Source organism: Chiloscyllium plagiosum, unplaced genomic scaffold (genome assembly GCF_037043375.1).
Source record: "Chiloscyllium plagiosum isolate Xiang-an unplaced genomic scaffold, Cpla_swu_hap1 HiC_scaffold_3, whole genome shotgun sequence".
NCBI classification, from domain to species: domain Eukaryota; kingdom Metazoa; phylum Chordata; class Chondrichthyes; order Orectolobiformes; family Hemiscylliidae; genus Chiloscyllium; species Chiloscyllium plagiosum.
Genome location: NW_028270141.1, coordinates 130095501 through 130122949, shown reverse-complemented (window position 1 = coordinate 130122949; position 27449 = coordinate 130095501). Strand labels below are relative to the sequence as shown.

General features: G+C 43.8%; 2 protein-coding genes across 5 annotated transcripts in view; both read left to right on the top strand.

The window, feature by feature from the left end:
* The window catches only part of kif6 (kinesin family member 6), a 570521-nt gene extending 554878 nt beyond the window's left edge, over positions 1 to 15643 (top strand). For all 3 annotated transcript variants that reach the window (XM_043687249.2, XM_087983390.1, XM_087983396.1), the window contains one exon: positions 11946 to 15643. In XM_043687249.2, coding sequence (XP_043543184.2) covers positions 11946 to 11962 — 17 coding nt within the window. In that variant the 3' untranslated portion in view covers positions 11963 to 15643. The remainder of the gene's footprint in view (positions 1 to 11945) is intronic.
* Positions 15644 to 15849: 206 nt separating this feature from the next.
* Positions 15850 to 27449, top strand: part of LOC122540095 (potassium channel subfamily K member 16-like) — a 42362-nt gene continuing 30762 nt past the window's right edge. For both annotated transcript variants that reach the window (XM_043675409.2, XM_087983377.1), the window contains exon 1: positions 15850 to 16090. In XM_043675409.2, coding sequence (XP_043531344.2) covers positions 15878 to 16090 — 213 coding nt within the window. In that variant the 5' untranslated portion in view covers positions 15850 to 15877. The remainder of the gene's footprint in view (positions 16091 to 27449) is intronic.

Here is a 27449-nt window from a genome sequence, read left to right as displayed (position 1 = left end):
GCCTGAACTGCTGTGCTCTTCCAGCACCACTAATCCAGGATAGTGAAGAAGGCATTTGGTATGCTTTCCTTTATTGGTCAGAGTATTGAGTACAGGAGTTGGGAGGTCATGTTGTGGCTATACAGGACATTGGTTAGGCCACTTTTGGAATATTGCAGGCAATTCTGGAGACCTTCCTATCAGAAGGATGTTGTGAAACTTGAAAGGGTTCAGAAAAGATTTTCAAGGATGTTGCCAGGGTTGGAGGATTTGAGCTAGAGGGAGAGGTTGAATAGACTAGAGCTATTTCCCTGGAGCGTCAGGGGCTGAGGGGTGACTTTGTAGAGGTTTATAAAATCATGAGGGGCATGGATAGGATAAATAGACAAAGTCTTTTCCCTGGGGTGGAGAATTCCAAAACTAGAGGTTTAGTGTGAGAGGGGAAAGATATAAAAGGGACCTAGGGGCAACATTTTCATGCAGAGGGTGGTACGTGTATGGAATGAGCTGCCAGAGGAAGTGGTGGAGGCTGGTACAATTACAGCAGTTAAAAGGCATTTGGATGGGCTGGGTGTTGGCAGGTGGGACTAGATTGATCGGCATGGGCAAGTTGGACCGAAGGGTCTGTTTCCATGATTTACATCTCTATGACTCTTAAGTCATAGAATCATAGAGGGATAGAGATGTACAGCACGGAAACAGACCCTTCGGTTCAACCAGTCCATGCCGACCAGATATCCCAACCCAATCTCGTCCCCACCTGCCATGTTGCAATTGTACTAGCCTCCACCACTTCCTCTGCCAGCTCATTCCATACACGTACCACCCTCTGCGTGAAAAAGTTGCCCCTTAGGTCTCTTTTATATCTTTCCCCTCTCACCCTAAACTTATGCCCTCTAGTTCTGGACTCCCCCACCCCAGGGAAAACATTTTGTCTATTTGTCGTACTGGATTCAAAACATTAACTCTGTTTCTTTCTGCGCAGATGATGCTGGACCTGCTAAGTTTCTCCAGCATTTCCTGTGTTTGGCACTGTATTCTGTCTTGACTGGCCTTTTAGTGCAGACACAAAGCTAGGAAGTTTGTTCTGGTTGTTAGCTGTCATCAGTCAAGGGGGTGGACATGTTGCTGCATGGCACCTTGCTATGTCAGTGTCACATCTGCATCAGGTGCCAGTAGTATACATGGCAAGCACACTGCATATACTTCAAACAAATGGTCTATTTCAAACTCTAATGGGAGTAGTCATCAATCAGCTCAAGGGAGTCACCCTTCAGTCCAGGGTTTCTGTGCAGCAACTTAAGGGCAGCATCTGTTGTCAGTGCTGGGACATGGGCATTTGAGACAGTCATGGTCAGGATCCTCTCCACAGAAGAGGTGAGGAGCTGAATGTTGGGTACCCCAGCACCTGGCTTGGAGTTTGCCATATTGTGGGCTGTTTTTTCATGGAATATGAAAGTTGAAAGATGGAAGAGATGGAGTGAGAAGAAAGTGGGTTTGCACAGTTAGTGCAGGTGGGTGAGGTGCCCCCAGTTAGTTAGTTGACAGCTCAAAGGCCATGCAGTGTTAGTAGTCTGGTGAAATTGGATGGGTTAGAGCAGTTGAGGAAATATATTGCAAGCAATGGTGAGAGAGATAGAGCATGACCCTTGGTGGGAGGTCTGTGCAATAGCAGAGATAGTGTGAGTGGGTAGTAGCAGAGAGAAGATGGTGGCATTTATCATGGCAGAATGCTGTTAAGATGGAAATTCCATGTTTTGACTCATCAAATGCCTGGTTAAATATAAAGGGGCGTAAATGGGACTGGTGTGTGGAAGGAACTGTAAAACTGAGAAGTAAATAAACTCTAGATGTTTTGGTTTCTGTTTTATTGACTGGCTTCATAGTTTAAAGTTATGTGTTAAAATATGAAAATTACATCAGGGAACACTGCAGCAGAAAGTTCTTTTGTAAAGTATGTGTGTGAAAGAAGTCACAGGAAAACATGAGACAAATTAACATCGGCCTTTGCGCATGCAGTTTTTGTGAATGGAAATGGTTGAGGGGGGTGGCTACTGTTCATATTAATAATTTTTTAGGAGAAATCTAAAAGATTCTTTCGTAATGAGTGATTGTCCTCCAGTTTGCAAAGAGACTACAATTAGCTGCATTTTTTCTGAGCTCTCGAACACCCTGTGTACAGGGAGAGAAGTACAGGGAGAGAAGCAATATTCATTCATGCTGAAGTTTCAGACAAAATTTGACGAGCCTTAGAGCTTTGTATGAGGCTTTCAGAATCTAGGTAAAAACAAGGACTGCAGATGCTGGAAACTAGATTCTAGGTTAGAGTGGTGCTGGAAAAGCACAGCAGTTCAGGCAGCATCCGAGGAGCAGGAAAATCGACGTTTCGGGCATAAGCCCTTCATCAGGAATGAGGCTATCAGCAATAAATTTTAATTGATGAGACGTGGTAAATAGAGTCATAGAGATGTACAACATGGAAACAGACCCTTCGATATAACTCGTCCATGCCAACCAGATATCCTAACTAATCAAGTCCCATTTGTCAGCAGTTGGCCCACATCCCTCTAAACCCTTCCTATTCATACATCTATCCAGATGCCTTTAAATGCTATAATTGTAGCAGCCTCCTCTACTTCATCTGGCAGCTCATTCCATAAACTAACACACCCTGTGTGAAAAATTTGACCATTAGTTCCCTTTTATATCTTGTCCCTCTCGCCATAAATCTATACCCTTTAGTTCTGGACTCCCCCATCCCAGGGTTAAGGCCTTGTCTATTTATCCTGCCCATGCCCCTCATGATTTTATAAACCTCTATGTGTTCACCCCTCAGCCTCCAACATTCTAGGCAAAATAGCTCCAGCCTATTCGGCCTCTCCCAATAGCTCAAATTGTCCAACCCTGGCAACATGTTTGGAAATCTTTTCTGAACACTTTCAAGTTTCACAACATCCTTCTGACAGAAGGTAGACCAGAATTGCACATAATATTCCACAAGTGACCTAATCAATATCCCGTACAATATCCTGCAACATGACCTCCCAACTCCTGTACTCAACACTCTGACCAATAAAGGAAAGCATATCAAATGCCTTCTTCACTATCCTATCTACCTGCAACTCCATTTTCAAGGAACAATGAACCTGCACTTCAAGGTCTCTTTGTTCCACATCACTTCCCAGGACTTTACCATTAAGTGTATAATTCCTGCTCTGATTTGCTTTTCCAAACTCCATCTGCCACTCCTCAGCCCATTGGCCCATTTGGTCAAGGGTCCTGATGTAATCTGAGGTAACCTTCTTCACTGTGCACTACACTTCCAATTTTGGTGTCATCTGCAAACTTCCTACCCATACCTCCTATGTTCACATCCAAATCATTTATATAAATAATGAAAAGCAGTGGACCCAGCACTGTGGCACACCACTGGTCACAGGCCTCCAGTCTGAAAAGCAACCCTCCACCATCACCCTCTGTCCTCTATCTTTGAGCCAGTTCTGTATCCAAATGCCAAGTTCTCCCTGTATTCCATGAGATCTATTGTTGCTAACCAGTCTCCCATGGGGAACCTTGTTGAACGCCTTACTGAAGTCCAGAGAGATCACATCTACTGTTCTGCCCTCATCGATCCTCTTTGTTACTTCTTTAAAAAAACTCAATTTCAGAAGAGAAGTGCAGAGCGAATGGAATGGTCCAGGAAAGGTGAGAGTTAGTTATGGAAAGACTAATATTACAGCCAAACTGTTAGCATGCATTCCTTGAAGATAATTGTCACTGATTGTATACTTACGCAATCTGAAAAGGTAATAGAATGTGATGATACTCCATGCACTTCAGAAAGGCTTAGAACCGTATAGAAGTTACAGCACAAAAAGTTACAGCCATTCAGTCCATTGTGTTTCCTTTCAAATAAGTTGAGGGTTTCCACCTCAAGCTGGGGCAGCAAATTCCAGGCACCTTGTCAGTGAAAAAACTTTTCCTCAAGACTCTTCTCATCCTATCTTAAATCTGTGGCCCTTTGATAATTCATCTCTCCACAAGAAGAAATAATTCTTCCTTTTTTCCTTCATCTATATCCTTCATTATTTTGCACACCTCAATTAGGTCATCCTTCAGTCTTCTTAGAAATAAGGAAGACAACCTTGGCCAACCGAAACTTTCCTCATAGCTGCAGTGTTCAAACTCTGGCAGCACAATGACTCTTGATGATTTTTGTAAATCCCTTCTTTACTCTGTCTTCAGTGATTATGTCCTTCCTGTAATGTGGTGATCAGAGCTATGCAGAACACTGTCTGTTGGTTAACCAGTGTCATATATTGTTCCAGCATTTCATCCTTGCTTGTGTGTCCAGTACCTTACCCAATGAAGGAGAGCAACCGTCATTGCTATCTGTTCTGCCACCTTCAGGGGCCTCTGGATATGCATTCCAAGGTCTCTCACCTTGACCTCGTTCAGTACCTTCCCTTTTTATTGTGTTTTCAATTGGTTTGTCTCCCTTTTCCAAATGCATAATTGAAAGATGTGTGATCGTTGAATAAAAAGGGAATTTAAGATTAGAAGTCTGATTTTAAAAAGCCTTTGAATATGTCGGATTAAATACTAAGCAGCATTAGTGATTTTAGAATCAACTGTCATACTCCGAAAAGTTTTTTACAAAGTGTTTATTACAACGGAATAGGTTGGGGGACAGGTCCTCACAGACGTATGATTTACATCTAGTAAAACAGCAGAAGATAGACTGGACAGTTAAACTGGTTTTGTCTTAGTCTAGTCCCATGCCAATGAGACATGTTGCAGCTGAATACTGTTCTGAAACACACTACTGCTGAGGAGACCTTGAAGGCAAATGAAACATGAAATAAATTAAAGAAACACATTCCAAATACTTAACTTTGAACTATCAACATCCTTTCTCCCCCAGCATTTCAACTCCCCCACCCCTCCCCGCCCCGCCATCCCAGACTATTGCATAAATGCTGTCCCCTCCATACTTGAGTTCTGATGAAGAGTCATCTACACTTGAAATGTTTGCTTGTTTTCTCGCCAGGAATGCTATCAGACCCGCTGTGATCTCCAGAATTTTATATTTTCAGTACAGATTCCAGCATCTGCAGTAATTTGCTTCTGCATTGTGTGTAATCAACTGCCATGTCTCTTCAAGTATTGCCCACCCTGAAGCATATTTGCTCTTCCCTCTGACAGGCAATCCATGTGTTCACATATCTCCTCACCTTGCTCTATCCAAACCTAAATGTGCTGTCCTCAGCAAAGGACTCAGCTTCATACCCTTACGCCCCGACCTTAATGAATTTTCAGGTTGACATGACAAACTGTTTCTCCGTTGCTTCTGTCTCTGTGCTCACTTCTTCGGGCAAGTGCGGACAGTGAGTCCCGGAGAGGTGTGCAGAGTGAGTCCCGGAGCGGTGCGGACAGTGAGTCCTGGAGCGGTGCGGACAGTGAGCCCCAGCGCAGTGCGGACAGTGAGTCCCGGAGCAGTGCGGACAGTGAGTCCCGGAGAGGTGTGGACAGTGAGCCCCAGAGCGGCGGTACAGTGTGTCCTGGAGCAGCGGGACAGTGAGTCCTGGACTGGGAAGTCCCGGAGCACACAGAGCAGCGAGTCCTGGAGGAGCACGTCCCAGAGCAGAGAATCCCGGAGCAGCAAGTCCCAGAGTAGCGGATCCCAGAGCAGCGAGTCCTGAAGGAGCGAGTCCCGGAGCATCAAATCCTGGAGGAACGAGTCCCAGAGCAGCGAGCCCCAGACTAGCGGGTCCCAGAGCAAAGAGTCCTGGAGGAGCGAGTCCCGGAGCAGTAAATCCTGGAGGAGTGTGTCCTGGAGCAGTGAGTCCTGGAGTAGCAAATCCTGGAAGAGCGAGTCCCGGAGCAGCGAATCCCAGAGCAGCGAATCCCGGAGCAGCGAGTCCCGGAGCAGCGAGTCCCGGAGCAGTGAGTCCCAGAGCAGCGGGTCCTGGAGGAGCAAGTCCTGGAGCAGCAAATCCTGGAGCAGTGAATCCCAGAGCAGTGAATCTCAGAGCAGTGAGTCCTGGAGGAGCAAGTCCTGGAGCAGCAAATCCTGGAGCATTGAGTCCCAGAGCAGTGAATCTCAGAGCAGTGAGTCCTGGAGCAGCGAGTCCTGGAGCAGCGAGTCCTGGAGCAGCGAGTCCTGGAGCAGTGAGTCCCAGAGCAGTGAGTCCTGGAGGAGCGAGTCCTGGAGGAGCAAGTCCTTTTCATATTTAGATTAGATTACAGGGTGGAAACAGGCCCTTCGGCCCAACAAGTCCACACCGACCCGCCAAAGCGAAACCCACCCATACCCCTACATTTACCCCTTACCTAACACTACGGGCAATTTAGCACGGCTAATTCACCTGACCCTGCACATCTTTGGATGGTGGGAGGAAACCGGAGCACCCGGAGGAAACCCACGCAGACACGGGGAGAACGTGCAAACTCCACACAGTCAGTCGCCTGAGACTCGCTCCTGGAGCAGCAAATCCTGGAGCATTGAGTCCTAGAGCAGTGAATCTCAGAGCAGTGAGTCCTGGAGCAGCGAGTCCTGGAGCAGTGAGTCCCAGAGCAGTGAGTCCTGGAGGAGCGAGTCCTGGAGGAGCGAGTCCCGGAGGAGCGAGTCCTGGAGGAGCGAGTCCCGGAGCAGCGAATCCTGGAGCATTGAGTCCCAGAGCAGTGAGTCCTGGAGCAGTGAGTCCCGGAGCAGTGAGACCCGGAGCAGTGAGTCCCGGAGCAGTGAGTCCCGGAGCAGTGAGTCTCGGAGCAGTGAGTCCTGGAGCAGTGAGTCCCGGAGAAGTGAGACCCAGAGCAGTGAGTCCCAGAGCAGTGAGTCCCGGAGCAGTGAGTCCTGGAGCAGTGAGTCCAGGAGCAGCGAGTCCCAGAGCAGCGAGTCCCAGAGCAGCGAGTCCCAGAGCAGTGAGTCCCGGAGCAGTGAGTCCCGGAGCAGGGAGTCCTGGAGCAGTGAGTCCCGGAGCAGTGAGTCCCAGAGCAGTGAGTCCCGGAGCAGTGAGTCCCCGAGCAGTGAGTCCCGGAGCAGTGAGTCCCGGAGCAGTGAGTCCCGGAGCAGTCAGTCCCGGAGCAGTGAGTCCCGGAGCAGTGAGTCCCGGAGCAGTCAGTCCCGGAGCAGTGAGTCCCGGAGCAGTGAGTCCCGGAGCAGTCAGTCCCGGAGCAGTGAGTCCCGGAGCAGTGAGTCCCGGAGCAGTGAGTCCCGGAGCAGTCAGTCCCGGAGCAGTGAGTCCCGGAGCAGTGAGTCCCGGAGCAGTCAGTCCCGGAGCAGTGAGTCCCAGAGCAGCGAGTCCCAGAGCAGTATAGGCAGCAATGTGATCAGGTTTTAATTTATTAATTAATTGACTTGATGGGTAAACAGGGGAAGAGAGGTTCCAGTGCTACATTGGTAATGCCCCTGCTTCTCCCTCAAAAGTTTAAGTTCAATGCCACCTCAGGATGTGATGGCCATTCAAGGTGAGTTATAACATGTCCAAAAAGTTTGATTGACGAACAGGTGGAACTGGTATGTAGAAGGTGCTGTAAAACTCTTTATTCATAAAGGAAGATGCCCTGGTTTCTGTTTCACTGATTGGCTAGCATCCATTATGACTTCTCTGGAATGGAGACTCAACAGGAAACAGAGAGTCTGGACAAACAGGGTATTTGCAAGTTGTCAAGCTAAAACTAGTGGCATGTTGAGGTCTCTGAGGTGTGTATCAAAGCTGGGAAGAGATCACAAAGAAGCTGCAAAAGATTCAGATAGGTTACATGGCAGGGGATCAAGGTGCAGAGTATAACATATGAGGTATTCACTTTGATAATAAGACTAGAGAAGCAGCATGTCTTTTAAAAATGAGTGAAACTTTCAAATGTTGAAAATCACAAACACTTGGATGAGCACATGTTGGTAATACAGAATGTAAGCATGCAGACGCAACAAGCATTAAGGAAACCAACTGACACATTAACTTTTGTTGCAAGATTTATCTTTAGATTTTTATTGTCATGTGTACTCAAGTACAGGAGTACAGCAGTACAGTGGTAACTGTATAATGTTGTCACACGTTGAGCCATTTTAGAAACCAAGGTACCTACCGTAAGTGTGAAAAACATGAAGCACAAAGTAGTAACAGAAACCAGAGTTAATAAGTTAAGCATTACTTCATAAAATAGTAGGAAAATAATATTATCTATTACTTTATTTCTTTAAAGTCTTTTGTAGTTTAAACTAGGAAATTAAAGGAATGTTAAAAGTTCAACAGTCTTTGATGAGTCCTTTACTTATGCCGCTCTCCGAGTGACCGCAGCTGCCGCTGTCACCACAGATACCGTCGCTGTCACTGACACTGCCACCTCTCCAATCTCCCCCAGTGCCACAAGAACATGCCCAGATAAGATCTCTTTGCACGCCAAGCCGAGAAACTGCCTTGAACCGCCGAGAGACTGGCAGTAAATCTTGACTTTTGGAATGGTATTGAAAAGTGAACATGCATCTCTGTCCCACTTTACATTTCATGGTTGTAATTTCCATTTACTTCAATGGAATTACCCAACAATCTCCTGTTTAACACTAACACACAGCATCAGCCGCAATAACTTATTTGAAGTGATAATATTAAAGTTTGATGGAAATGTATTAACAGTTTCAGTTGCAAAGTCAGATCTCTGAAGAGTTTTAGGCCATTGGATTTCATCATGAAAAAGTTCCATCTTTTTCTGTTTCTTATTTAACTGTTGTGCAACACCTTATTAAACACATGTAAAATGAAATGCAGCATTTAAAAAAAAGCTTAATATTAAACAGGCACATATAGAAATACATAGCGTGGAACCTTATAGAGGTGTTTGTGGCAGAATCAGCTGAGAAGTGCATCAAGGTCAATCTCAACATTGGCAGCACCTTGTATATCTTTTGTGCATTTGCTAAGTAGTGAGATAGGTTCCTTGCTCGGTAATGGAGCATTGCCAATTAAGGGAGATTATAGTTTGGTAACCCTTATTAATGCTGTAACTGGCCTCATTAAAATTCAACTGCTTATCTTACCAAACAAGCTAGATATCAAGAATTCTTGAAACGAAAGTCAGAGTGATGACATGGTGAATTCAACTTGCCACTGGCTCCAAAGGAAATCCATGTTGGACATCAGGCACAGTCACATGCAACCCACATCTACCAATATTGCATCTGACGTGCTGGACTCTAAGAACCCACGAGGAAAGGCTGAGGGACTTGAGGTTGTTTTCGTTAGAGAGAAGAAAGTTGAGAGGTGACTTAATAGGGACGTATAAGATAATCAGTGGGTTAGATAGGGTGGACAGGGAGAGCCTTTTTCCAAGAATGGTGACGGCGAGCAAGAGGGGGCATAGCTTTAAATTAAGGGGTGATAGATATAGGACAGATGTCAGAGGTAGTTTCTTTACTCAGAGAGTAGTAAGGGTATGGAATGCTTTGCCTGCAACAGTAGTAGATTCGCCAACTTTAAGTACATTTAAGTCGTCATTGGACAAGCATATGGACGTACATGGAATAGTGTAGGTTAGACGGGCTTCATATTGGTATGACAGGTCGATGCAACATCGAGGGCCGAAGGGCCTGTACTGCGTTGTAACGTTCTATGTTCTATGTTCTACAACCTTGGTACACCTCCGATCCTATTACGCTACACTTCTATGCATCAGTACTGCACTAGAAGCTGCCATTGTAATACCGTTGCAAGGACACATTACATTCAGGGACATGCACCCACCACATGGACTGGACTAGGTTGCATCTCTGGACTCTTCACTTGCTCTGCTTCCTTTGAGCCCTACTGGATACCCACAGCATCCCTGACATAAAATACCTTGCATGCCTTTTTGTGCATTGTTCCTTCACCCAAATAGACTAGGCTCATTACTTCTGTCTTGTCTTGCCATTTAACACAGACAAGAAACCAAGAAGCTTATAATTATTGTCAGCAGTTCTCATTCAAGGGAGATGGCCTTCAGGCAGGGGGTCTCAGAACAGTAAGTCAAGGACAGCCTCCAATACAGTGCAGGATCTTGATCAGTCAGTTAGCCTCTCAGGGTGGTCAGGGTCAAGGAGGTCTCCAATCAGAGCTGAGGAGCTGAATTTAGGACAGCCCACTATCTATCTTGACTCTGTTATATTGTGGCCTCATTTCCCCCTGGAATGAGAGAGACAGGAATTAAGGGAGAAGGTGCAGGGTAGGCAGGTGCCCTGGGCAAGTGAGTAGACGGTAAGACTGTGCAGGGTTAGTTCAATCGGGGATTGGGGAAATGAGAGCGAATGGGAAGATATTGCAAGCAAAAGTAGGCGTGGTGGTTCCTTGTACTCACCACTTGGTTGGAAGTGAGTACAGTACAAAGAACAGAGTGAGTATAAAGTTTTGAAGAGAAGGTGTTAGCACTTACCCTGTCACAGTGGTTGTTCCTAAATTGCAGTCTCGGTGGTTCTCAGAATGCAGTGATCTAGATGGTCACCTCGGACCAGGTTTGCATGGTCTGGTTTCATGACCTGTATTGCTGATCCTGGGAGAAGAGGGTGTCCTGCACCTCCTTACCCCACAGGCCCTCCGGGTCCCTGCTTATACCAATTTCCCATGTTTGCCGTGACTGGGGAAAATGTCAGGAGCCATGCAGGGCAGATGCTTGTCTAGGTGCACAATGGGCTCCTATAGTTGACTCAGGTGCACAAGATGCTTTAGTTGGATATCCTATGTGTGGTGAGTTGTTCCAGGAACAATGTGTGGTAAGACAGGGTTACAATCAAACATTGTAGGGAAGAGGTAAACAGTTAATGAAGCATATTTAGTAAGATATGGTAAGAAATCTCACTTGGCCTTGTGACAGTTCTTCCAAAAAAACTTAATACAGCTTCCACTTAGCCAAACAAAAAGATTGAGCCATAGAGAAGCATGGTACAGAATTTGAAGGGGAGAACTCCATTTTAACATAACCTACATCACCTAGGCTACAAGGTTATTTATTTGTAACAAGTTTTAGAGGTCTTATAATTTAAACTCAAATGCCAATATTGGTTTAAAACAAAGAGCTATAGGTGCTGCAGATCTGAAACAAATAAAAAAAAAGATTGTTGGAGAAACTCAGCATTTGTGGAGAGAAAACAGAGTTAAGCTTTAGGGTCCTACGATCCTTCAGTTCTGGGGTCTCAAGATGTTTGAGGGTGACCTCTCAACAAGCTCCTTAATTACGTAAATGGGTCCAATTAATGATACAGATGCCTTTACTTTTCCATTGTCCACTGTCTTTGACAAAGTCAGAAGAGTTGTGAATGAAGATGGCCAATCACCATAAAGCCCATCACTGCCATTTCGTTGGTCAGCCAGCAGCAGGCCAACCTGATTCTGCACAGGAAAATTCATCCCCAGCCTCATGGAAAATTCATAATGCTCCCCTGTACCTTCACATGATCAGTAATGGATTAGTTTCCTTGCTGAGGAAAAATTACTTGCCTGCTTTCTTTGAGGAGAAAATGATATAGAAATTAGGGAACACATTTAATATCTTTAAAATGGGGTATGATGGTGGCTCAGTGGTTAGCACTGCTGCCTCACCACACCAGGGACCCAGGTTTGATACCAGCCTTGGGTGACTGTCTGTATGGAGTTTGCACATCCTCCCCGTGTCTGCGTGGGTTTCCTCCGGATGCCCTGGTTTCCTCCCACAGTCCAAAGATGTGCAGGTCAGTTGAATTGACCCTGCTAAATTGCCCGTAGTGTTAGGTGCATTAGTCAGAGGGAAATGGGTCTGGGTGGGTTACTCTTCGGAGGGTCAGTGTGGACTTGTTGGGCCAAAGGGCCTGTTTCCACACTGTAGGGAATTGAATCAAAACTGGAGAGGAATTTAAAAGTAGCAGATTGAGGAATTAATTAATCCACAATTGTGAAAGGAGTTCAACAGTTATCTTTGATAAATACTGACCTTAACAAAATCATTTTATTTTGCAGGTCTGGGAAATAAGTAACTCCCTGAGGAATTGGAGGTTATGTGTTCAACAGTACTGGAAGGCTCCAGGATGCTGCATTCACACCTTCAGAATCAGGGAAAGAGCATGGAAAATTTAAACTGTTATTGAATGCATTTGAAAAAGGAATGGGCTATGATTATTTACTGGAAAACCTCTGCTTATGATTTATAATAGACAGTGCACCATCACACCTTTTTAATAATCAAAGAATCACAGAGACGTACTACAGGACTGACTATCTACATAAATCTCCTTTGTCTATGCTTCTTCCTACAACTTGGAGACTTTGGAAATCCAAGTGCCTTTTCAGACTTGATAGCACCCTGTTTTGTAGATTGTTGGTTCCCAGTTTCATCATCCTTTTCCTTATCTGTGCCTTTTGAAGAAAGTGAGCACTGATGTTTGATACAGCGGCCCATTTGGTTGTAGTACCGCAGCAGCTCAGTGACAGTGATTGAATGCCCCACTATAGTAAGTGTTGCAATTGAATAAAGGGCTAAAAGTACAAGGTGGTCATTAAAAAATTCCAAGTTCAGGAGAAATATGTTTGCCCACTGAATGGTTAGAATGTAGAACTTACTACTACATGGAATAGTTTAGGTGACTGGGCAGATGTACTAAAAAGAAGATCTCAGATATGTAGATGAGACAGCATTAAGGATATGAAGATAACGAGATGATGTAGGCTGATAAGAGAGTCATTTTGGGCATAAGAACCAACATCAGCCAGTATTATGTTTCTGTGCTGAGCAGTCTCTGAAATTTTATAAATTTGGCACATGCAATATTTTGTTGACTGTTACATGAAATGTTCAGTTTTGTAATAAAAACAACCGGTTCACTAATTCGCTTCAAGGCAGCCATCCTGCAACTCCCTCCATCTGGCCCACATGAGACTTGAGGTTCTCACCCTAATGCTCTCAGGGAAACCAGGGTGACCAGTTAAAAATGATACCAGTCACCCAAATTCCCAGAAGTAAATAAGAAACATGCCAAGCTGCATTGAGCTTACCAGTTATCTGGTGTATGATACAGACCAAGTTTGAACCACAAATAGTCGTTTACTCTCAGTCAAGTTATCTCTGTTTAGCAGAGTGTCCACACTTGTCAGAAAGTGATTAATAGAATTGAGGTCAAATATGATATTTGTCCAAACGCTGCTGAATAATGAAAACTCACAGCTTAATAATTGATGGGATACAAGCTACAACTGAGGTCAGAAGAACCATACTTCATGATTTAACAGTGTTAAGAAAACTAGCAAAATAATTAGTTCAAGCTGAAGTATTATGGTCTACTAAATTGAGATTGTTGATTCTCTGTGTCTATCACAAATTACCCAGATTGTATCTTAAGCAAATTACATTTTAGCTCACATGCATTTTTCTTTTCTCCCTACCATACTCATCCCCAATGGAACAGCTTCTTTCCCTCCAATACTAGTGCTGGGACCTTGAGGCTCTCGTTTCCCTTCCCCTCAGCCGCTGTAAGTTGACTGGAAAGCTCATGTTTGCCAAGACTAAGGGGTAGCTATTCTCTTTGACAACCACTTCTGACAACCCCGTGTTACTGGCAAAATTTTTGCACCTGCTGATATTCTACACCTCCAGCCTGTGGTTCTCTTAGAACCATCTCCGTCTCTCTATCGTGTCCATTCCTGAACATTTCATGGCTTTAACACAGCTTAGGGTACACCCTATTCTCTCACTATAAACTTTACATTTTTGACATCAAGATTGACGCTGCATTACTAAATTCCTCACCCTCCATGGTCTTTGCTTTCTTTTACAGACTTCAAATTTTAAAAATCTAATCTTGATATATTTTACTAATTACACTTTCCACTCACCGCATCACATCTTAGTTTCCCATATCTTTTAAACCTGATCCATCTTGTATGTTAGCCTGATGTCAGTTACTCTCACTGTTTGTGTTAAAAATTTTCCACCAAAAGAATGGAAATAATGAAAAAACTAGCAAGATTAATGAACGCTTAATATTGTAGCTAGCCTTTAAGAGTTTTGACCGGTTTGTGAAACAGAGTTTATATGTCATTTACTTACTTACAGGAATCATTTTCTTGCCTTTGAGTATGAAGACTTTGGGTTTTATCCTCACTAAGGAATAAGCACAAAGTCTCAAATGATACTTCAGTACAAAACTGAAGTAATACAGATCCCTTGCTGGTGTTAAAGTCTCCATGATTTAGAGACTCTAATTTCATTTATTTGCAATGTGGAAGCTTTATGGCACCAAACAAAACTTACAATAGAACTTGCCAAATCACACTCATGAAGATGTATTGGAGTTGCCACTTACATATGGATCACTGAGATTAGGTCACAATCACAGAGGATTGTGGTGGCCCAGGACATCAGGTGAAGCCCAGTATGCACCTTAGAGCTCACAACAATAATTCAAGACTTACTTTCCTGGACCTCTGCTCCTCCAGCACCTGTGGAACTGTGCAAGTTCCAACTAGTTTTTCCCCAAAATGGTAGACAAAGTTCAATTTATACATTGCACTCTCAACTTTCCATTTTGACCATAGACTTGGTGGCACCATGGGTGCTATTTTGTTTCTTCCCTGTTCTAAATCAAGCCTCTTGCAGGGCCCCTCTGGCTGGAGCATCCAGCCTCGCCCACCCAGCTCTTTCATGTCCTGGATAAAACCTGTGTTCTATGGTAGATAACAGTGGAGATCTTTACACCAAATATGATGAGAGGTATGTGATATAAATATAACTTTGTTTTTTGGAGATTGGGTTTCATACTAATGGCATGTATGTATTGGTCTATTTTTGAAAAAAGAGTTTAAAATTCATTAGGTGAGTCTTTCCAGAACCACAATCTTTAAACTGGTATGACGAGAGAATAGATGACTGCAAGGCCTCTAAGAATGTTAGTGGACTTTTTTTTTAATCCTGTGGGGGTTCATGACAAAAGAGAGAAAACATGAAGACATTAGTGAGAGCAGAATTAAGGATGAGCAAGTCTTCTTAATTTAGTTCAAATGTTTTTCAGTGCAATTTGAGAGAGACCTGACAATTAAATATTGAAAAAGATATTGTTCCCGACAGTGAAGAGAGTAAGTTACATCAGTGAAAGAGTTTAGCTCATGAAGCATTGCAGACCAGAAGTTTTTAGTTAAAAACCTGTAGATTATGCTCTCAGAGACGAATTCGAGGAAGAAGACTTGACACATTGTAGGTCAGGGACTAAGAGAAAGTAGTTATTTCAAACTTACAGATTGGACAGACAATTTCTCTGGAATTTGATTAAATGTAAAGTGATGTTGTTGAGGAGAAAATTGAATTTTGTTTTGCTGTGCTTTTTGATGATTCTTTAACCTTGGTTATTTTAGTCAGTTTGTTTTTGATTATTTTATGTTTTTTTTTATGTAATATACTTCTGTTTTATTGTTTAAAACTAAGTCTGCAGCCTGGTACCATTTTCAGTCTCTAACACCAGCATGCATTGATACAAATTTTACCAGAATGCGGTACGTGAGAAGCATATAGCTATTTACTATTATTTTGAGTTTAAAAATAAAAATCACATATATATTTTTATTTTTATTAGTAACCTTGCAAAAGCAGTTGCTTGATATAACATTTGTATTAGATAACAATATGACGCTACTATTGATCATCTGCTCACAATAAAGTTGTTTCCTGATTTCATGTTCTGTTAAGTAGTAAGCACCTGACGGAGGTTATTGGAGTGTAATGGTGTGTGAAAAAAGGAAATGGTCTGTTGAGTTCGGTCAGCTGGTGCAGAATAAGCAAAGAGAAAGGGCTTTCATTCCTGAGGAAACCACATCGGTAACAGTGAGCCTCTTCACAGCTCAGTCTATCTGATTCCTGGGGAGATGGCTTGATCGGTAGTGAGTTTTCACACAGAGCCAAAGCCATGTCGTATTTTACTGTACACAGTATCAGAGTCAGCTGGACAGTGATTCTGTTGGTGGGATATTTTGTTTACTTGTTCCTGGGAGCTGCGGTATTCCAAATGTTGGAAAAGCAGGCAGAGAGTCGTACCCGGAGTAACTTCCAACTGGAAAAGCTGAAATTCCTTACAAACTACAGTTGCCTGGATGGACCAGCTCTGGAACGCTTTGTGCAGGTAGGTAGAAAAGTATTGAGAGGAGTTGTAAGTGGGACAGGAAGGGATTGTTAAAATTTAAGAGTAACTCGAGGCACAAAACTGTGGATTGCAAAGCAACATTCAAATGGGTTTGCAACTATTCATTCAGGTCAGATTCACTGGAAACCATTGAGAAGCTCCAGTCAATTGGTGAAATTGATCTAAGAGATAAATTTTCCAAAGTGATATGTTTGTCAAGTTGAATGCTAGGTTTTACCATTTTTAAAAACAGCCACTGGCTGTGTTTTTGCAGTGGGGAAAGTTCCAACCATGTTCCCAAGGCTTACATCTGCTGACAGCACTGATGATGAACTGACCCCATTTGAAGTTAAAATAAGGCAGTGAGTGTGTTGGATGTTGTCACATCCATCATGCTCCAGGGTGAATCACCATGCTAATTATCTATATGAGACAGAGATCTTGGGTGAGTTACTAATCACCAGAGATTCCTTTTTCACCAGCGTGATTTACGGGTTTGAAAGTTCCTATGCCATGTTTAAAAGCAATGCTACATCCCCTGTTAGACACTGCAATCCAGAAACATGTCACACTGAAACTGAGCATACTGCTCGTAAGGAGGTGGAACGGACTCCAAAATTAATGGAAACTGCCCTCCAGGCACTTCAAGATGGGGTCACTGAGAGAATCCGGTTTCCGGCTGGCCAGATAAGAAGGCCATCCCAGTGGAGCCATGGTTAGATATCATAGCCAGGTCAGTACTGCGGCTTCTCTAAAGAAGGGGTAGGCAACAATGCCACCAGAAAGTCAGTGATCTCTGTTCCATGAGTTAAGGAACACCATCTTCTCTCTGAAGCCTCATGCTTAAAGGATCATACTCACCCTTAACTCTGCCATTGCACATGATTTCTCATGAATGGACTGCAAACTTCAGCATCATATGCCTCACAAGGTTTACTCACCTCTTCCTCTCAAACTACCAATCCTTCCTGCCTAGTGCATTTGCTATGCATTCTCACTCGGGACATCTCACCACTTCGCATGGTTATGCTTGATCACAGGCTGCTCCTAAACCCATCCCTATCCTATGCAAGCATTCTCTTTATTTCATTGCAGGAAAGAATGGCCTATAACCTGGATATTGGGTTAAGGCCAGCATGGGGACATCAAGTATCAGTGTCCTAACCTCTTTCAAGGAAAGTATCCATGGAACCTGCCAGAGAAAACCAGGACCACTCCAACACCTTGTTCTGCATGAGCTTCTCAACAAACTCATCAACTAATTCCCTCTTCTCTTACAAAGCCAATAGTGGCAGCCAGTAGAAGCCACAGCCTGAACCCGTCCTCACCTGCACCACTTCTGAGGGGGAAGATTGCAAACCCTTGGAGGGTGCACTTTTAATATGTTCATCTGCATCCTCAGGGTGTTGCTAATAGTTACCTCAGTGGGTGCTCTGGGGCAGAATCTGTTAACCACATTACCAAAACGAGGTCCGCAGCTAAAGGAAGTAAAAATCCACCTCCCCCACGGTCTCTGAAACTCAAGAGGACTGTTGGTGTCCTGATCAGCCCCATGATTCTGCCCAATCCAACCTACTCAACCAGCAGAGACATGCAAAGGAACATTAGGCAGATGTGCCAGAGGCCCTCGGAGATCTGGGACAAAACTTGGAGCAGTCCTTCCATGTTTTCTGGCTGTTGTGGTTCCAGCGGAGGGATGCGTGGCTAGCTCCATGGGGCAGCTGGTGGCTGCTTTGGAGACCTGGGTCACATAGCCAGTTTAGTGGCTGCCGGAGTGCCTGCACTCAGCACACCAGGCCAGCATCAACAACAAGGAGAGAGAGGAGGGATGAGGAATCACACCTTCACTCCAGATACTTCTTCCTCTCAAGGAGACCAGGCAGTGACCAGACAGGCACCCACCTGGAGGAGCACAGACATCTCACATCAGCTTTTTCTCAGGTTATCCTTGACCTTCTTCTGATGAAGGGCTTTTGTCCGAAACATCGATTTTCTTGCTCCTCGGATGCAGCCTGAACTGCTGTGCTTTTCCAGCACCACTCTAATCTAGAATCTGGTTTCCAGCATCTACAGCCCTTGTTTTTACCTATATACCCTTGACCCTCTGCCTCCCCCTGCCTGTGACACCAATGCCTACAGCAGTTGAAACTGAGAAGTTAATTCTGCATCTCAGAAGGAGAGACTCAGGCCTGGACCCTCTGGTCTGAAAACCAACAGGGGACAACCACCCAGATCACCAGGACACACCACACAGCGGGCTGGGCCTGGTGGAAGGGAGAGGAAAAATGAAATATTCTGAAAAACAAAAATTCAGAAGACACATTGGTGACATGACACTGGTGTTTAAGCCTTGTGTAAAGACAGCACTTTTGTCAATATATAATCATTTCTACTGGTATAATACCTGCTGTAGTTTGATTGTTTCACTTAATCTGGTCCTACTGCAACAGTTTGAATGATATGGACCTGCTTTGAGAAACAAAAGGATGTGCCGAGTTGCAATCACCAAGCATTGGGGACTCTCTCATAAATGACAAACTGGGGTGACTGCAGATAGCCTCACCTACCAAGGTCAAAGCACCTTTACATTGAGAATTATAGCCAAGCTGCTGCAGATAAACGCTGGGGAAAACCAAAGCTCAAGGTAAGGTGTCGGGCACGTGGCAGGGTCCAGGATGTCAAAATCGGTCACCCCTAATACACAAACACACTCAAATGTTGCAACACTGAGAGATGGTCAATGGGTTGATCATAGTTTCAGTTTCTTTCATTACATCATGCTCTGAAGCATTGAAAGGATGAAGAGACACTCAGAAGGTGGCATTCTCAGAATAAGTGACAGCTTGATAGTCCTTATGAGTAACAAAAGATGGGGTACTGGGCTAATGGTCGGATACTTGGTAGTGTGGATGAGCAGAGGGATCTTGGTGTCCATGTACACAGATCTTTGAAAGTTGCCACCCAGGTAAATAGTGCGGTGAAGAAGGCATATGGCGTACTGGCTTTTATTGGTAGAGGAATTGAGTTCCGGAGTCCTGAGGTCATGTTGCAGTTGTATAAGACTCTGGTGCGGTCACATCTGGAGTATTGTGTGCAGTTTTGGTCGCCATACTATAGGAAGGATGTGGAGGCACTGGAACGGGTGCAGAGGAGGTTTACCAGGATGTTGCCTGGTATAGTAGGAAGATCATATGAGGAAAGGCTGAGGCACTTGGGGTTGTTTTCATTGGAGAAAAGAAGGTTTAGGGGTGACTTGATAGAGGTGTACAAGACGATTAGGGGTTTAGATAGGATCGACAGTGAGAATCTTTTTCCACGTATGGAGTCAGCTATTACAAGGGGGCATAGCTTTAAATTAAGGGGGGTAGGTATAGGACAGATGTCAGGGGTAGGTTCTTTACTCAGCAAGTCGTGAGTTCATGGAATGCCCTGCCAGTAGCAGTGGTGGACTCTCCCTCATTATGGGCATTTAAGCGGGCATTGGATAGGCATATGGAGGATAGTGGGCTAATGTAGGTTTGGTGGGCTTGGATCGGCACAACATCAAGGGCCGAAGGGCCTGTACTGCGCTGTATTCTTCTATGTTCTATGAGGGAGCCGATGTGACTGATGGAGCATTTTAGTACAGCCGTCCAGGAGTATGAGGTGGGTGAAGTGTTCACTGTATCATAGCTGATAATAGGACACTCCAGCACACATTTTATGCAGGCACATTAGCTTTCACAGAGATGAGAATATGACAACCACATTTGAAAGAAGAACTGAGCTTTCCATTGAAGAGCCATGAACAAGAACCGCAACATAAAGCAGTGGAAGTGTGTGATAGATGGAAACTACTCAAGTGAAATTAAAACCACCAGATAGGAAGTGTCCACCCAGCTCAGTTACCCTGGATGTTAGTGCATACAAGGTTCTTTGGTCTCTCCACCTCTTGGATCATTACTGTTGTCATTGTTTTGACTCTACTGTTGACACATCTCAGGATTTTCACCCTCATCTTCAAGCTCAGGGGATTCCTGTTGCTCCTACAACCCTTCATTGCCCAGCACGTTTGCTTTTTGTCGACTCAGATTGTGAAGAGCAGAGCCCACATTGAAAACATGAGACACAATGTTATGCATGGCACTGCCTGACCGGTCCAGGCATTGGAAACCCATTCTTCTGGAAGGCCTTACGTTACTGTTCCACAGTGGCCCCGGCTGGAAGGTAGGTAGCATTGTATCATTGTGACATTTTTGAGAATTTCTTCGAGCTGTCATGAGCAGGGTGACCCCCTGTGGCTGACCAATTATCTTCCTCTGGGCCAAGGGCCTTGCAATGAACATGGTACCATCCAGTATGTCCAAGTCATGGCAGATTCCTGGGTAACTGACATAAAACTCCAGCTGTTATGGTCACAAATGATCACCGTGTGCAGCATGGGCTCAGTGGTTAGCACAACCAGGGACCCATGTCCAATCCAACCTTGGATGAGTCTATGTATGGAGTTTGCACATTCTTCCCATGTCTGCATGCATTTCCGCTGAGTACTCCAGTTTCCTCCCACATCCCGAAGATGTGCACGTTAGATGGATTGGCCATGTTAAAATTGTGTCCAGAGATGTGCAGGCTAGGTGGATTAGCCATGGAAAATGCCTTTTTACAGGGATAGGATGGAATACTGGGTCTATACAGGATGCTGTTTGGACAGTCGGTGCGGACTCAATGCGTTGAATGGCCTCTTTCCAGAATGTAGGGATTCTATGATTCTATGAAATAAGTTGAACATTGAGGGGTGGAATCTCTTCCTGTTCATAAATGCTACTGCTTACTCAGTGACGTGGGTATGAAGAATTGCCCCCTGTGTCTGTTTTAAGCCAGCAATGGATGAGAATCTTAATGCCCTCACTTCTTGACTAGATCTGTCAAGGGGCAATGATATGAATAGGTGATCTCTAATGAGCATTGTCTCAGTGGCATTCTAGAGACAGTTCCGAGGAGACGACTGTGAAATGTGATCTCCAGTTGCACCTTGAACCAAGCCACTTGCAAGACAATCAATGAGGAGGTCTTACCTTAAGGGCTACCTGGAGGGGAGTGTCACTGAGTTTTTTGAAGCGCGAGTCCTTGTACAGATGTACAAGGCTCAGGACAGCCCTAATCTCCTGGTCTAGGCCTCAGTCATTTACAGAGAGCTTTCTTTTTTTATTATTTTTTTTTTAATAGATATTTTTATTAGAAATTTAACATTTTTTACAAGTTTACAAAAATAAACAAAACTCTCAGATATAAACATTGATATACAATTAGCTCAAATATACAATAGCCAAAATTTAACAAAACAAAACAAAACAACAAAAAAAACCCAAAAAAAACAAACAAAACTCAACTATCTACTAATCTAACCTACAACTAACCAGAGTGTATATTTAAGTCTCTTACATGCTCGGGATGTGTTAGCATCAGATATAATAAGACCCGTATTCGTGCGGGATTCCTCCCCTGAGGGGCCGCGGACCAGCCAGGTTTGTAATCTCAATTAAATAAAAGCCCTTGTTAGGATAGCCGAAATATCTGTATTTATGTAATTCAAAAAGGGCTGCCATATTTTATAAAATAATTCGGTCTTTCGGTGCACCATATTTGTAAGGAAGTCAAGGGGAATACATTCCATAATTAGTCTGTGCCAATTTGAAAGTCCAGGGGGGCCCTCAGCCGCCCAGTTCACCAAAATATTTTTCCTTGCACAGAAAGAAAGAATAGAAAATAGTCTCTTCCCGTACGTGTCCAGGGAGAGAAAGTTCGAAAAGTCCAAGAGGAGAGATACAGGGTCCACTTTAATTTCCGTTCCTAAAATTTCTGTCAGGGTACTTGCTACTTTAGTCCAATATCTACGGATCTTATGACAGGTCCATAAGCAATGTACAAGAGTGCCCACCTCTATTTTGCATTTAGGACACATTGGAGATGCTCCTGCCTTAAATTTTGCCAATCGAACCGGTGCTATATGGGCCCTATGAAGTATCTTCAGCTGGATAGCCTGGGTTCTGTTACAAATAGTAATTCTTCTAGCATTTTCCCAAATATCATTCCACGTTTCTGTGGAGATTTCTAGTCCCAGATCCTGATCCCATGTTTTAAGCAGTTTATCCATATCTCCCGATACTTCATCATGTAGTAAATGATAAATAGTACTGACGGAAGATACCCCCACTGGTCGTAGGACACTACATTCTCTATCGGATTTATAAAGACTATCTAATAACGTAGTCTTCTTCTGTATATACTCTCGAATTTGGAAGTATCGAAAGAGGTCTCCATTGGGTAATCCGAATTTCTGACGCAGCTGTTTGAAAGACATCAGGACCCCATCTTTAAATAGATCCCCTAGACATGAGATACCCCTGGATCTCCAGAGTTTAAAAGTGGCATCTGTTAACCCCGGTTGGAATCCCCATGCTCCCACTATCGGTGCATAGGGGGATGTTTTATGTGAATTGCCCTCATTTTGCCGCATTATATTCCAAGCCTTGATTGTATTTAGTATTATAGGGTTTTTACAGTGATCTGTAATGATTTTCCTCTTGTCTGAGAATAAAAGGTTAATAAGTGGGTATTTTACTTGAGAAGCCTCGATGTCCAACCAGATTGATTGTGGATCAGACAAGACCCAATCAGCTATGTAACTTAATAGGGAACTTAACTGATATTTCCTAAAGTCTGGGAAGTCCAATCCACCCCTTGCCTGTGGAAGCTGTAGCTTCTTCAGCTTAATGAGGGGCCGCCTATGATTCCAGATAAAGGAACTCAGCCAGCCATATAATTTACATAAAGCCGTCCTCGGCAGCATCACTGGAAGCATTCTCATAGGATATAGGAGACGGGGCAGGACATTCATTTTGATTAGTGCTATTCTACCCAACCAGGAAATTGGTAGGTCTCCCCATCGCTGGAGGTCCTGCCTTATCCTTTCCAATAAATACACAAAATTAGCCTTATACAACTGACCAAATACTGGAGTAATAAAAATGCCTAAATATAAGAAGCCCTCCAAGGACCAGCGAAAGGGAAAAAGGGATCCGTCCGCTAAGCGGGGTATCATAGCAAGGCCACCCATTGGCATAGCCTCCGATTTTGAAAAATTAATTTTATAGCCTGAGAATGCACTAAATGTATTAATAACTTGGATTAAGCGAGGTATGGACATCAAAGGGTTACTGAGGAAAGAAGAACATCATCTGCATAAAGGGTAATTTTATGTTTACCTGTACCAATCCTTGGGGCCACTATATTAGGATCAGCTCGTATAGCTTCTGCTAGTGGTTCAATTATTAGCGTGAATAACAATGGCGAGAGGGGACATCCCTGACGGCAGCCCCTACCCACACTGAAGCTATCCGAACCTAATCCATTGGTAACCACAACTGCTTTGGGATCACTATACAATGTTGAGACCCATTTGGTAAACACCTGTCCAACGCCAAACCTCTCCAATGTGTAAAACAAATATGACCATTCGACCCTATCAAATGCCTTTTCCGCGTCTAATGAAACCACTACTCCTGGTATCTTTCCCTGATGACAAGCTTGAATCATATTCAGAGCCCTTCTAACATTATTGGATGATCTACGGCCCTTAATAAACCCCGTCTGATCCTCCTTTATAATATGTGGCAGTATCCTTTCTAGTCTCAGTGCTAACGTTTTAGAGAGGATTTTAAAATCTACATTTAGCAAGGATATTGGTCTGTATGATGTACAATCTTCTGGGTCCTTTCCTTTTTTAAGGATAAGAGAGATATTTGCCTCTTTCAGCGAAGGCGGGAGACAGCCCTGACTATATGCATAGTTATACATGTCCATAAGTGGACCAGCCAGTATTTCTGTAAATTCTTTATAGAATTCAGCTTGAAAACCATCTGGGCCCGGCGTCTTACCATTTTGAAGGTGCCTAATTGCATCAACTATTTCTTGGGGTGTAAGAGGAGCATTTAGGACCGATACTTGTTCCGGAGTTAGGCCTGGAAAAGTCAAATTTTTAAAAAATGACTGCATCCCCTTCGTCCTATCTTCACAATCCTGTGATTTATATAACTCAGAATAAAATTCTGTAAAGATCGCATTAATCTTTTTGTGATCATGAGTCAAAATACCCGTACTTTCCTTGATAGACGTAATAGTCTGAGGGGCCTTTTTTTTCTTTGCAAGAAATGCCAAGTATCTACCCGGTTTGTCGCCATATTCATATAACCTTTGCTTTGCAAATAATATTTCCCTCTTAGCCGTTTGAGTAAGCGTAGTGTTTAGAGCTGTCCTAAGAGCTGTAATCCTTTGCAATTTAATAATAGAAGGTCTATAAGTGTATGCTGTTTCAGCCACTTTTAAGCGGGCTTCAAGCAGACGCTGTTGTTCTCCCTTTAATTTCTTCTGGGTCGCTGAGTAGGAGATGATCAAGCCTCGCGTGTAAGCTTTGATGGTCTCCCACATCATTGACGGGTTGCTAGCTGTACCTGAATTAATTTCTAAAAAAGTTTTAAATTCTTGAGAGAAGTACTTTACAAATTTACTATCTTTCATTAGGAAGGGGTCCATACGCCAATGCCGAGGGGATGTCCCATTGTTCCTCGCCTTAGTTTCCATATATACAGCAGCGTGGTCAGAAATTGCTATACTATTTTACAGGATGATATGGAATTTAAAAAAATTGAGGGGGCAAAAAACATATCAATTCTGGTAAGACATTTATGTGGATTAGAGTAGAAAGAAAAATCTCTACCCTGTGGATGAAGACATCTCCATACATCTACTAATCCTAATTCTTTGTTCAGATCCATCAATTGTCTAGATCTGGGAGATACTCCTGCAGTACTCTTGGGAATCCTATCTATTTCCGGATCCATAACACAATTAAAGTCTCCACCTATAATTATATGACGGGCATCAAAAGCCATCAATTTTGAAAAGGCTTCCGTTATAAATTTAAAGGGGTATGCAGTACAAATTTAAAATCCCATATTCCTCTCCATTTATGAGGGCTTTAATCAAGATATATCGTCCAGATTCGTCTTTTATCTGCTTTAGGATTTTGAAAGGGAAATTCTTCTGAACAAGAATAACAACTCCCCTGCTTTTTGAGCTAAAAGAAGAAAAAAAGGCCTGATCAAATCCGCCCTGTCGTAATTTCAAGTGTTCTTTATCTGACAGGTGTGTCTCCTGTAGGAGAGCTATATCAACACTTTCCTTCTTAAGATTTGATAATATTTTCTTCCTTTTGACTGGCGAATTACTCCCCTTGACATTCCAGGTGCACCACTTAACCGACTGATCAACCATAATCCTCTGGGCCAATCCGAGACCCCTCGGGAGGGGAAACCCTATCCAGAACATCCCGAGCGTAGAACATGTAAAATTTACAAAAATAAAGCCTCTTTAATACACCCACAACAATACAGTAAAAAACTATTTCTAAATAAAAAAAATATAAAACGTATCTAAGTGGAGACTTTCCCCCTTGTTCCCAGGGGGCGTCACTTCCTCTCCAAAAGTCCCTCATATCCTCTCCCAACCAATGCCCCACCCTTGACCCAGGCACTCCTCAATAAAATGAGGAGAATTCAAATATAATACAAAGCTAGAGTTAACAGTGAGCACCCTGCCCCCACCCATACCAACACCTGGGTATATTTGGTAATGTTAATACCATATATAAACATATAACTATAAATTTACCACCTCAACAAATAATAATTAAATATGATAATACAAACTAACAAGGGGAAAACAACCCCGCTCCTAGAGACAGAGGTAAAATTGAATAAGGTAACCACCTTCCCCCACCAACATTAACCAAATCCCCCAGCTTTCATATATATATATATATATATATATACACATATACATACATCCCTCATATATACATAAAATAATAACAGAAAACAACCCCAAGGGGGTGGGGAGAAAATCAAATCCCTCTCCCCACCCCCCATGATAATATTAAACAATAAGGTAAGAGAAAAGAGAAAAAAAAGGGGAGGATATAAACCAAAGCGGGGGGGAAAGGCAGACCAACATCCATTATGTCTTACAGTTTATCTAAGAGAGTCCAAGAATTCCTTAGCCTTTTCTGGTGATCCAAAGTTATATACGGATCCTTCATGGTTAAAGCATAGCATCGCTGGGTAGCGTAAGGAGTACTGAATATTTAAGTCCCTTAAACGTTTCTTTGCCTCGTCGAATGCCTTCCTCTTTCGAACCAGAGCCGGGGAAAAGTCCTGAAATAGCATGATCTTGGATCCTTTGTAGATCATAGCTTGGGGGTCTTTTCCGAGATTTCTAGAGGCTTCTAGGAGTATCTGCCTCTCCTTGTAGCTCTGCAGCCGGAACAGGACCGGGCGTGGGCGCTGGTTCGAGCCGGGCCCGCGTATTGCGACCCGGTAGGCCCATTCCACCCTTACCTGGCCTGATCCAGCTTGCAGATTTAAAAGCTGTGGCAGCCACTGCTCCAGGAATGCTGTAAGCTGGCCTTCCTCTTCCCGTTCGGTAAGGCCCAGCAAACGAATATTTTTTCGGCGACCTCGATTATCGAGGTCGTCAATATGATTTTCCAAGGTCCGGATTCGCTGCTCGAGAGTCCGGACCTGATCCACGGCCGATTGAGCGGTATTTTCGGAGGTCGCGGCCTTTAGCTCCGCCCCTCCGACTCGGCGTTCAATTTCTTGAATCTCTCGGTTGTGCTTCTGCAGCGCGGCCGAGACCGAGTACCAACGATTTCTGGATTCTGCAATAAAGGCATCGATCTTCGAGTCAAGCTTGGAAATCATTTCTGCAAGGCTTGTTACTGTTGGTAAGTCCCCCGGGGCGGCTGTGGATGCCTCTGCTGAAGCTGGAGAGGGTGGGGGAGGGGTTCCTGCTTGCTGAGAGCTGCGGGCTCCCTTCCCTTTAGTCATTTTAACTTAGGATTAAATTGTTTAAATGTAATCTTACACAACTAATTAAATTACACAACTATTATAAATGATTTGGTGAGCGTGGTAGGGGGTGGGTGACCCACTGTACCCAAGTCTTGGGAGGAGCACTATAGACTCAGTCTTGCTGGGTCGCCGCCATCTTGGATCCCCCGCAGAGAGCTTTCTAAATATTCACTCAAGGAGTGTGGGCATCACTGGCCGGACCAACATTTATTGCCGTTGAGCTGAACTGCATGAAATCAGTAGGCAAGGTTCCTTGTCAGAACTCTCTGCTTCCTCGGTTGATTTTGTCCCACTGTGTGAAATTTCTCTGCAACCGAATGAGGCCAAAAGCCAGACTTGAGCTGTCCACACTCTTAAGGCACACCATTGACTGACCCATGAAGTGCTCCTAGATTATGAGTTACACACCA